The sequence below is a fragment of the Pseudopodoces humilis genome, chromosome 4 (assembly GCF_049639895.1).
Source record: "Pseudopodoces humilis isolate 2021_Gansu_Grassland_sample_001 chromosome 4, ASM4963989v1, whole genome shotgun sequence".
Lineage (NCBI taxonomy): Eukaryota > Metazoa > Chordata > Aves > Passeriformes > Paridae > Pseudopodoces > Pseudopodoces humilis.
In genome coordinates this window covers 76,943,165-76,955,652 of record NC_142203.1, presented here as the reverse complement: position 1 = coordinate 76,955,652, position 12,488 = coordinate 76,943,165, and the positions used below count along the sequence as shown (strand labels likewise).

The 12,488-nt window shown below is 51.7% G+C and overlaps 1 protein-coding gene across 2 annotated transcripts in view; it reads right to left on the bottom strand.

The window, feature by feature from the left end:
* Positions 1–771: 771 nt before the first annotated feature.
* ME2 (malic enzyme 2) overlaps positions 772–12,488 on the bottom strand; it is a 35,432-nt gene continuing 23,715 nt past the window's right edge. For both annotated transcript variants that reach the window (XM_005528099.3, XM_088054166.1), the window contains exons 13-16: positions 7,769–7,871; positions 7,042–7,112; positions 6,429–6,527; positions 772–5,676 (exon numbers count right to left, since the gene is read on the bottom strand). In XM_005528099.3, coding sequence (XP_005528156.1) covers positions 5,527–5,676; positions 6,429–6,527; positions 7,042–7,112; positions 7,769–7,871 — 423 coding nt within the window. In that variant the 3' untranslated portion in view covers positions 772–5,526. The remainder of the gene's footprint in view (positions 5,677–6,428; positions 6,528–7,041; positions 7,113–7,768; positions 7,872–12,488) is intronic.

Below are 12,488 nucleotides of genomic sequence, written 5' to 3'. Positions count from 1 at the left end.
CCTGCCCCAGCCCTGAACCCCCTGCCCTGGGCTGATTCCCCAGTGTGGGCAGCAGGGGAGGGGGGATTGTGCCCCTGTGCCCCTGTGCTCAGGTGAGACCCCACCTGCAGAGCTGCCCCAGCCCTGGGCAACAACAGCACAAGGACGTGGAGCTGCTGGAGCCAGCCCAGAGGAGGCCACGCAGCTGCTGCCAGGGCTGGAGCCCCTCTGCTCTGGAGCCAGCCTGGGAGAGCTGGGGCTGCTCCCCTGCACAAGAGAAGGCTCCAGGGAGAGCTGAGAGCCCCTGGCAGGGCCTAAAGGGGCTCCAGGAGAGCTGCCCAGGGACTGGGGACAAGGCCTGCAGGGACAGCACCCAGGCAATGGCTTCCCAGTGCCAGAGGGCAGGCCCAGCTGGGATATTGGGAAGGAATTGCTGGCTGGGAGGGTGGGCAGGCCCTGGCACAGGGTGCCCAGAGCAGCTGGGGCTGCCCCTGGATCCCTGCAGTGTCCAAGGCCAGGCTGGACAGGGCTTGGAGCAGCCTGGGACACTGGAAGGTGTCCCTGCCCATGGCAGGGGGTTGAACTGGATGATCTTTAATGTCCCTTCCCACCCAAACCATCCTCTGATTCCATGATTCTAGAAAAACACCATAAAAATCATCACATCCAACCATTTACAAAGCCCCTTGGCAAAGGGCCTTTTCAATCCTGGACAGATCAATAATTTTTGGGTTTTGGTTTGGGTTTTTTTTTTTTTTTTGCTTTTTCAGAATAAAAAACATCAGGTACAACTTAGGCAAAGGGAATGCATTTTACTAAGAAAATAGAAGACTAGAACACACATTTCAATAGAGTTACAATGTTATAAAGTAGGAAGAAACCCCAACCAGTCCACATTTTACGCAGAGTTTTAGTTTCAGCTGAGCAATGACCCTCGCAGGCACAGCCAAGCCGGCACACATCAGGCTGGAACTGCTCTCACCAGCGCCCCAGCAGGCTTACATTGATTTGCCTAAGGTAGATATGTTTAAGATAGAAATAAATGCAGATTATTTTGCCGTTTTGTTGAGAAAGCAGCCATCTTCAGTCCCAAGGGTGTTTTTATTCCCGCTAAGGAAGGATGCAGCTGAGGAAGGGATGAGGCAAAGCCAGTGGCTGGTGGAGAGCCGAGTTCAGTCCAGCGCTGGCCTCGTGTGCCCGGGGAACACGACGGCCCAGCAGCACGAGCAGGACAAACGGGGGTGACAGAACCTCTTCCTCCAGCTGTGCTCCCCGAGCCAGCGCCGTGCCCACGGAGAGCGTGGGTTCGAGCTGTATTTTGCTACAGAACCGAGGATACGTGGGGCTCGGTGCTCGCCGGGAGCCCCACGGCGCGCTGACGCCGCGCTGGTGCGCTCCTGGCAGCGGGCAGGGTGCCTCCAGCAGCGGCAGCTGAATGGCTTTGCTCAAATTCAGCTGCCAAGGCAGTGCAGCCAGAGCCTGGCTCTGCAGTCAGAGCCTGGCTCTGCAGTCAGAGCTCGGCTCTGCGTTTCCTCTCTCCACGAACACCAGCCCTGCCCGCTGCCCACAGCTCTCACGGGACGGGGCAGCGGCGTGGGTCATCCCGAGGAATGCAGCGATGACGGCGGTTCTGAGCGCAGGGAGCACTCAGGACGGAACAGCAGCCCAAAGTGCTCTGGCACCGACGGGAGACAGCTCTGTGTGACCCGCAGAGGAGCTCGGCTCTGCAGCTCTGCCAAGGAAAAACAGCCGGGACTGCGCCAGGGTCAGCTGAACTAAAACCAGGGTTGGAGCTCTACAACAGTGATCCCCACTTTCCCACAGGAACAGTCACCACGCAGGGCTGCTAACGAGAAGCTAAAAGGTGCATCGTTCATCTTTGCAGGAACTACCGGAGGAGTGTGACAGAGTTACTTTATCCCCATGAAACAGCGTGCTGGAAACAACAGTACGAGAGGAAGACACGCACCGACCACAGGAAACCTGTTACACACCACTCTGCAGGGTAAGTGCCACTCGGTTTGAAGCTTGGGAAACGAACACAAAGGGTCAGGATGCACCACTGTCCACAAACGCAGCTGAGAACTTGTGCCACGGGTCACACCGGGGGTTTAAAATACATCAGACACAGCACTTTAATCGTCGCCTTCCACATGCCATGTGGAGACCTGGGCAGAGGCATCAGGAACGCACAGACCTTTGCAACATCTCTGAACAAAAACACACGTGTTTTATAAAGAAAGGCTGTGCTTCATTAGATACTTTTACTGTCCCCTGAACGTTCCTACAGGTCGCTGCCAAGAGGCTCAGCCAGGCTGATTTTAAGGAAGCAAGGACTGGATAAATCCTGGAAGAGCCTGCCCTCAGGGAAGCTCCTGATGCTCTCGGAAGGGTTCTGCGTGCCCCAGAGACATGGAAGACAGTCTTTTGTATCATTTGGAGGGCGAGTCACCTGGGCTGTGTGACAAGCTACAACACTGGTGGTCCTCTAGGTGATGTATTTTTTTAACTTACACTACGTAACACGACGAAATGCATCCTGGTGACACCTGTTTCCCTTTGCATGCTGTCTAAAGAGAATTTTCTGTACAGACAAAGATGGGTAAATATTTTGAATAAGCCAGCAAACAGAAAAAAAAAATCATGTTAAGAATAATATGGAAAAGGAAACTGGTTCCTTACTAGCCAGCGAGATTAGCAGTTGTAATTAGTTCAAGGATTAATTGTACCTGAAGAACAACTGGGCATGAATCTGTGTATCTGAAGATTTGACGTATCAAAAAAAAGATATCCTGGAGGAGATGGCAGAGGGGGTGAAATGGAGTTAACGCTCTGTGAGCTGGCCTGCTGCCAACAGGGAAGAGTGGAAGGGAAAATCCCACATGCCCACACTGCAGGGCACGCAGAGCCAGACAAAGCCCAGGAGGTGAGCACGGCCCAGGTGCCACAGGGGACAGAGCCAGCCGGGCTGCTCCTGACAGCGGGATTCCCAGGAAAATTACTATGCAGCGACATTTGTGCTTGGGAAAGCCCCGCTGCCAGCCGGCTCTCAGCAATCCCTCCTGGCATCTGCTGGAAGACAGCAGGGAGGCTGTGCCAGAGAGGAGATTGCTCACAGCACGTGTGGGAGCTCCCTTTGGGAACCGGGAAACCCAAAAATCCCAAAGCAGGGCCCTGCTGCCCGCAGCCAGCGCGGCTTTCCCAAGATCCTGCTTTTCCTGGGCACTACCCGTGGCCACGGGTTACGGACAGCAGCGGCAAGCCTTGAAAATAAAATAAGCGGACTGAAGGAGTGGCTGTGGATCTGTGTTTCCCACAGGGACCGGTTCTCCTGCCTCTGGGACGTGAGATCAGTGTGTTTTGGGGTGTTTTTGTTACTGGTCTAACTGTGGGCAGGAGGGAGGAGGCGTGTGTTCCCAGTACTCTGGAACCCAGCGATGCACAACTCCACTGGCACAATACAACAGGCTTCAGACACAGCTGGGTTTTCAGAAGGCAAAAACAATCCATACGTTGAATAAATAATTATTTTTCAGTAGGACCACTAACTTAAATACGATAAAAACAAGGCATAGCAAAAATAGATGAAAAAAGCACTCTTTGTAGAAACATCCTCTGAGTGTGTGTGTGTGTGTGTGTGTGTTGGTGTCTTTTGTACATTTACTTGCAGGTGCAAGCTCCTGTCCACGTGCACCTCAGGACTCAGCAGTGAAGCACTTCCCACCACACAACACTTTACCACAGCTTGAACACCACAGGTTTTTCCCTGCACCACTCTTTTCTGTGTTTATATAATCAGTCTTCTTTCCCCACTTAGGGGGAAAGTTTACTGTTCTTTGTATCAATGTAATTTTACAGCCAGAGACTGGGCTGTAGGTGCCTAAGGGGGTTCTGAGACCATTTTCCCTGCTCTGTTCTGGCCTGTTCTGTGGAGACTGCATTTTCCTACATAATTGAGGATACAAGAGCAGTGTTTGCCACGGCTAAATCCCAAGCAAGCTTTACTTTATCTCTTTGGATGATGTTTGCCAGCACAGCGCTGCTATCTCTCTATTTTATTTACTCCTGTCCTACCCCTGCCTTGCTGCAGCAAGCTGTGGAACAGCACAGATCCTGCTTTTTTTTTTATTTTTTATTTTTATTAGCAGATTATTTCTGCTCCTGGCACATCACTGCTCTGGCTGCAGGGACCACACTCGGGGGAGTCACAGACCATGGCCCTCACTGGGTGTCCCTGCCTGTCCCTGGTCACTTCAGTCTCTCTGCCCCACAGCCAGGGGATCACACACTGTGGTTTCTGTAGCAAACACGCAGCACAACCCCTGGCAAGGGAAAACTCCGCTGGAGATTTCTGTTTTCACACAAGAGCTCTGACAAACTAGACCTGCAGGTGGAGTGAGGTGGAGCGATGGTAGGCATGGCGTTTTTGAGTCCAGTACTCACACTGCCACAGGAAACATTCAGTCAGACTGGTGCAAACAGCTGCCTGACACCACTCTCAGCTTCATCTGCTGCCTACAGGGCGCTTGTTCCAAGTGAGTCCACTTTGGAGCTTTCGAGCCAGCAGGGCCATAGGACATCACACACGAGTCCTTTCGTGAGGCCGAGGGGGTGCAAGGGAGAAAACAACCTGGCTTAGACAAAACAGAATCTTGAAACAATTAAAAAAATTAAATAAAAATCCTTTGGTACGTCATCTCGAGTCCGTTGCGTAAAACTTCCTTGTAAAATCTCTAAGAGATTTCCATAAATTACTTCAGGTCCTACCTCTACCCCATAAAATTCACCCTGCGACAGCGCCGCTTTGTTTCTAAAAGCTGTTAAGTGATTGATATGATTTTCAGGCTTCCCAAGGACAATCTGAACTAGTTCACATTTTTCCTGAGAACAGATTTCACCGAGGGATGAAAACAAAACTGCCAGCTTTGCTGCAGACTCCGCACGTGTACATCTGGCTGCCCCTCAAGGAAACAGCAGCCAGTGCCACAAGGATACCAGGACATGGGCATCTTCAAACATTAAACAAAACAGAAGGCCCATCAGACTCTTGAACTTGTCTTTAACTGCCCCTTTTTTCCTTTTTTTTTTTTTTTTTATGAGAAGTGGTCTCCCTTGATGCCACAGCTAATGCAGTGTGACAGCACTAGGACAATTAGAAGACTGATTATTAAAGGCAGAAATAAATCATTCTGGAGATCAGCAGAGATGAGAGAGCTACAGTCCATCACCAAACACACGGAGTGGAAAACATCATCAATGGAATTCTTCAGTGTGGTGCTGGCTCTGAGCTAGAAGTGCAATATCATCGTTTAAATTAATTTTGGAGGGCTCTCTCATCCCTGTGGCTGTCATCCACACCGTTCGTCAGGTACTTGGGAGAAACCAGGTAAAAAACGGGGTGTAAGGAAGGGGGGAAAAACAAAACAAACAAATAAAAAGGCAACAAAATGAGCGCGAATAAATTAGAGGAGCCCAAGACGGTGATTTTAGTTGTTGTGAGAAGGGATCCCTGCAGAGTAGGCGGTGCTGCCTGAGGAGTGCGGCGCGTCAGTGCACCTTGGACTCGGGCCAGTCGTACACGTCCGGCATGAAGGACTCGTACTCGTAGGTCCAGACCTTGGAGCGGATGTAGCGGTCCTTGTCGGCGGGCTCGGGGTAGTGGAAGGCCATGTTGTTGGCGTACAGGAACTCCATCACCTGCGCGGGGTGAGAGCAGCGCCGCTCGGTGCCTGCTGCCCGCCCCGTGTGCCCCACACAGCCCCTCTGAACCCCACTGCACACATCACAGGGGTTTGTCCTGTGCCTGCTGCCCGCCCCGTGTGCCCCACACAGCCCCTCCGAACCCCACTGCACACATCACAGGGGTTTGTCCTGTGCCTGCTGCCTATGGATGCTAAATCTGAACCAGAGTGCCTGTAGTTATTACAGGCCACATAGCTCTCAGTCCTGCCTGAGAGCTAGCCTGAGAAATTCATGGGAGGATTTAAAAACAATCCTCAAAGACAGAAAACAGCCCTTGCAGGTGTTGTTGTCTGTCTCCTGTTTTCTTTGCAGGAGAAAGTCAGGGGGGTGGTATGCACCACTGACCAATGATGGTGTAATGGTTTGCTAACCAGTAAGAGTTTCCTTTCTGTACTTTCCACCTATTGGTCTATAAAGAGACCTGAAGCAATAAACTAGAAAAATTCTCCTGTTCTGACTCCATGAGAGTCTGTGTCGTCTCTATCCAGCCGGTGCTAATAGAGCGACACTGCTGCCCAGCCCACGCAGCCAGAGAAGGAGAGGTGTTTGTGGCTCTGTGCTTTATGAGCACCTCTTACTGCAGGCACAAAGCAGCGGGCGTTCTGTGCCCGAGCACCTGGCGCTCAAGGGTCGCTCTGTGCGATCCAGCGGGTTAATGCACACATAAACCACTTGTACCGCAGCGCAATTTTGTGTTTTGTACTCACCTTGACAGCAATATAAATAGAAACTTCCCTGATATTGGACAGCGGAGGATAAAGTCTTCCTTGTGCGAGCTCTTCATCTGTCAACTGCTCCGCCAAGGCCTGAGATAGAGAAACAAACATTTCTTATTTACTGCGCCCCAAATGTGACTAATAACATGCTAGAACAGCCGAGAGAATCGAGTTGTAGTGCTCCTAGCACCAGAGTGTCCCCAAAGCACCAAAGCACAGAGGCAGTCAGGATCTCGACATTTTCAGTCTGAGGAACTGAAAATCAGCACACCCTGACTGATTTATTTTACATTTAGCATTTAGCAAAATGTTATTTGGGGGATGAATTCCCGTATTTTGGGAGCTGAGTTCCCCTGGCCACAGTGCCAGCTGCAGAACGCAGGGCAGGGCAGGAGGCAGCCCTGCTGCCACAATCATTTACACAGGGACACACTTCCCACTTCATTCAAACTCCAAGGGAACCCGATTCTGGGCACAATCTCGTTCGATCAGAACACCCTTTTGGTTTTGTTTTCTCCCCACTGTGGAGGGATAAAGAACAGGAAAGCACTGTGTTTCACCAGGATGTGTCAGAATCCACAGCCTGCTCTGCTCCCAGACCCACCTTGGCAGCCTCTAGGAAAACCTTATCGCTGATGTGCCGGACGCTGCTGAGGATCACCGCCAGAGCCACGCCTGCAGGGAAACCACAGCGCCTCAGAACCACAGCCTGCTGCCCAGGAGCTGCCAGTCACTGCCAGCCCTACCCTAATGTACCCTGAAAATCCTCCTGGAGCTTCCAGGGCAGCTCGGGGGCTGGAGCAGAGCTTGCAGTGCCCGTGGTTCCAGCCCCTGCCTGGGCAGGCACCCCTTCCACAACACTGCTGCCACGGGGGCACCACTGGCCACAGCAGCTGGCTTTCAGAAGGGGCTGGAGCTTTGCAGGGAGGAAAGGGGAAGGCACAGAACATCCCCAGTGCTACTTTTCCACCCTCTTTGTGCAGACACGACTTTAAGAACTAACTCTGAGAACTATTAACACAACTTCAAGTGCATATCAACGTTTGTTTTCTCCTTTCCTCCCCAAACAAGCAGCAGAAGCCATAATGCAGCAGCTTCCAAAGCCTTTAATGTAACACCCTCCTGTTTTCTCAGCAGCTGGGTTTGCTCACTGTGTCTCCTGTGCCCCTCATCCAGCCTCAACTGACTCATTTGGTCACTCATTTTCCCAAATTCCCAAACGCTGACAACACCTCTGCTTCACTGACTGCGCCTCGTGCAGGAAGAGAACCCAGGAGAAGGTGCAGGCGGCTCAGTCTCGGAGATCAAACGGGGAGGGTTTAATTTATTACCTGGGAAAATGTACGCGTTGTTTCCTTGGCCTGGCTTGAAGGTTCTTCCATCCTTGAGCGTCACCAGCTCGAAGGGACTGCCGCTGGCAAACAGGCAGCGGCCCTGGGGAGAGGAACCATGGCTCAGGCGGCTGTGCAGGGCCAGCAGCAGCCCCCGGGCGGCCAGCTCAGCGCCAAGGAGGAGATCGTGAATTTCAGAGGAGATCCCTTATTTCATGGAGGAGAGCTGGGAATTTCACAGAGGAGATCCACGAATTTCACGGAGGAGATCCACGAATTTCACAGAGGAGATCCATGAATTTCAGGAAGGAGAGCCATGAATTTCACAGAGGAGATCCACGAATTTCACAGAGGAGATCCATGAATTTCACAGAGGAGATCCATGAATTTCACAGAGGAGATCCATGAATTTCACAGAGGAGATCCATGAATTTCAGGAAGGAGAGCCATGAATTTCAGGAAGGAGAGCCATGAATTTCAGGAAGGAGAGCCATGAATTTCACAGAGGAGATCCATGAATTTCACAGAGGAGATCCACGAATTTCACGGAGGACCTCCATGAATTTCACAGAGATCCATGAATTTCAGGAAGGAGATCCATGAATTTCACAGAGATCCATGAATTTCACAGAGGAGATCCATGAATTTCACAGAGATCCATGAATTTCAGGGAGGAGCTCCATGAATTTCACAGAGATCCATGAATTTCAGGAAGGAGATCCATGAATTTCAGGAAGGAGCTCCATGAATTTCACAGAGATCCATGAATTTCAGGAAGGAGATCCATGAATTTCACAGAGATCCATGAATTTCACAGAGGAGATCCATGAATTTCACAGAGATCCATGAATTTCATAGAGGAGATCCATGAATTTCACAGAGGAGATCCATGAATTCCACAGAGATCCCTGAATTTCACAGAGGAGATCCATGAATTTCAGGAAGGAGATCCATGAATTCCACAGAGATCCATGAATTTCACAGAGGAGATCCATGAATTTCACAGAGATCCCTGAATTTCAGGAAGGAGCTCCATGAATTTCACAGAGATCCATGAATTTCAGGAAGGAGCTCCATGAATTTCACAGAGATCCCTGAATTTCAGGAAGGAGCTCCATGAATTTCACAGAGATCCATGAATTTCAGGAAGGAGATCCATGAATTTCACAGAGATCCATGAATTTCACAGAGGAGATCCATGAATTTCACAGAGGAGATCCATGAATTCCACAGAGATCCATGAATTTCACAGAGGAGATCCATGAATTTCAGGAAGGAGATCCATGAATTCCACAGAGATCCATGAATTTCAGGAAGGAGATCCATGAATTTCACGGAGATCCATGAATTTCAGGAAGGAGATCCATGAATTTCACGGAGATCCATGAATTTCAGGAAGGAGCTCCATGAATTTCACGGAGATCCATGAATTTCAGGAAGGAGCTCCATGAATTCCACAGAGATCCATGAATTTCACAGAGGAGCTCCATGAATTTCACAGAGATCCCTGAATTTCAGGAAGGAGATCCATGAATTTCACAGAGATCCCTGAGTTTCACAGAGAAGATCAGTGGATTTCATGGCCTCTGACACACAGAACGGAGCGCTGGTGCTCCCCTCTCCCTTTTTGGCACCGCAGCCCCGGCCCCGCGGGGCCCTGCAGATCCACGGAGGCTGGGGCAGGCAGGGGTGGAAATAAAAGGTCATTTTCTCACTTTTGGAGGGTGGGAGGGCAGAGAGAGGCATATATTCTGCGTCAGACTCCTGGAGGAGTGAATAATGCAGTTTGTTTATCCTTCCACCGGGCAGGATTTCAATCAGCACAAAATACCAGAACGCGAGTGTGAACCACACCCTCTAGATAAACGATCCTCCTCTCCGGCAAGTAAAGCCAAAAAAATCTTAACTTTCTTTTGAGTAACAGGTTTAGGAACATCAGTGTAAAACCTTTACGGCTCACTGTGTTTGAAAACAAACCACCAGAGAAGCTGGAGGCTCTGGAAGTGTGTTTGAACAGGCACAGCAAGAGCCTTTTTGTGGAGGGAGCGAACAAATGGATGCGGGAGAGGCCGGCACCGAGCGACAAAGCGAATTAAAAGGCAGCAGAAGCCCGGGGAACAACACAGGAGCAGCGATACGCTGATTACAGCTGCCATCTAGCGGGAAAAAACCCAGCGAGGAGAGGGTGGTGACGGTGCCTTTGTTCCTTTGTTGCCTCCAGGGCAGGCTCAGACCTCACCCCAGGCCTGCGGACAGCTCTGATCCCAATAAAAAAAATTATTTTAAATGGCGAGCCGTGGGTCCTTAGCTGGGGACATTTCAGAGAGCCAAAGAGCACCGTGAAAACAAACTGCTGAACCGCAGGAAAGTGCAGAGAAACAGAAACTTGACAGAATTTAGGAGCAAGGACTGGAACAAAAAACGACACCCGCGGTAACAAAACTGACCCGCAGTCAATAAATAAAAATAATTAATATAAATAAATAAAACTAATATAAATAAATAAAGTTAATATAAATAAATAAAATTAATATAAATAAATAAATAAATTAAATATAAAATAAAATAAATATAAATAAAAGAAAAATAAATACAAGAAAAATAAATAAAAGAAAAAATAAAAGAAAAAATAAATAAAAGAAAAAAATAAAAATAAATAAATAAAAAAATTAAGCACTTAATTATCCAAATAACCCACCCATACAAATAACCGCAAACGTGGAAAACCATCAACAAAAGAACAAATGGATCCTACACAGGGAAAAAAACCCCAAAGATCTTCTCTCCAGCGGGCTGAAACTTTACTGCAAACACCAGTGTGTTCTTCCACAGACGGGGGATGGCACCAGGCCTGATCCCAGGGAGCCCTGTGGTGTCCCTGCTCCCGACAGTGACAGTCACCTCCTGCCCAAACACGTCTGCCCATCTAATCTTTGCTCAGCCAGCGAAAGTGGGGCTGGTTCCCCCTCTAACTGTGCTCCTGGCCTCCTGCAGCTACAGATGGCAGCAGCTTTTACATTTATTTAGGCCAGCTGAAGTCTTGGTTGCACAACAACTCCTGTTTACCTTCTGTCCAAGGTAGATTTATATCTATATATAAATATGGGTTTATATACTGAAACACTGCCCAGCTCACGGCTCTGGTCAATGCAGGATATCTGGGAGGTGTTAAACCATCTTAACTTTAAAGCTTGTCCAGGGAACGGAGCTGGGAAAGGGGCTCAGCCTGGAGCAAAGGAGGCTCAGGGGGCCCTTGTGGCTCTGCACAAGTCCCTGGCAGGAGGGGACAGCCGGGGGGGTCGGGCTGTGCTGCCAGGGAACAGGGACAGGAGGAGAGGGAACGGCCTCAGGCTGGGCCAGGGCAGGGACAGGGGGGACAGCAGCAGGAATTTCCCCATGGCAAGGGTGGCCAGGCCTTGGAACTGCCCAGGGCAGTGGTGAGTCCCCATCCCTGGAAAGCCATGTGGATGTGGCACTTGGGACACGGGGCAGGGTGGCCTGGGCAGAGCTGGGGAATGGCTGGACTCGATGGCGTTGGAGGGCTGTTCCAGCCCAGCTGATTCCACTGTTACAAGGTGAGATCCAGATTTGTCCAGAGGCTCCCTCTGTGCTGCAGACCCCTGCAGCAGCAGCTCCCTGAGCCGAGAGCCCCCGGAGCGGGTGTCAGATGGGGGACAGAGGCCAGCCCTGCCCGGGGACACGGGGGGACAGAGGCCAGCCCTGCCCGGGGACACGGGGGGACAGAGGCCAGCCCTGCCCGGGGACACGGGGGGACAGAGGCCAGCCCTGCCCGGGGACACACAGGGACAGAGGCCAGCCCTGCCCGGGGACACACAGGGACAGAGCCCAGCCCTGCCCGGGGACACACAGGGACAGAGGCCAGCCCTGCCCGGGGACACGGGGGGACAGAGGCCAGCCCTGCCCGGGGACACACAGGGACAGAGCCCAGCCCTGCCCGGGGACACGGGGGGACAGAGCCCAGCCCTGCCCGGGGACACACAGGGACAGAGCCCAGCCCTGCCCGGGGACACACAGGGACAGAGCCCAGCCCTGCCCGGGGACACACAGGGACAGAGCCCAGCCCTGCCTGGGGACACAGGGGGACAGAGCCCAGCCCTGCCCGGGGACACGGGGGGACAGAGCCCAGCCCTGCCCGGGGACACACAGGGACAGAGCCCAGCCCTGCCCGGGGACACACAGGGACAGAGCCCAGCCCTGCCCGGGGACACGGGGGGACAGAGCCCAGCCCTGCCCGGGGACACACAGGGACAGAGCCCAGCCCTGCCCGGGGACACACAGGGACAGAGCCCAGCCCTGCCCGGGGACACACGGGGACAGAGGCCAGCCCTGCCCAGGGAGCACAGGGCTGCACAGGTCACTGCTGGTGGCAGCTGCAGGACAGAGCGCAGGCACAGCTCCTGCACTGCTGCAAGGACATCAGCCGCTGCAGGGGCTGTGCTCAGCCATCAAGCTGCAAAGCCTGCGCTTGGCGTCTGCTGCCAGGCCAACACGCCTCATTAAACACAGAATAATCAACAGGAGCGCTGAGAAACCAGAGTTAACTGATCAGAGCCATGTAACAGTACTGGTCATTCTTTTAAAAAAAGTGCTAACAAGATTCAGGCTGTTTTCTGTCTGTCACCTAAAAGTCCAAACCCCTTTCCAAATCACCCCCATTGACTTTTGCCAGAAACAACTGTATTCCTACATCACTGAGACC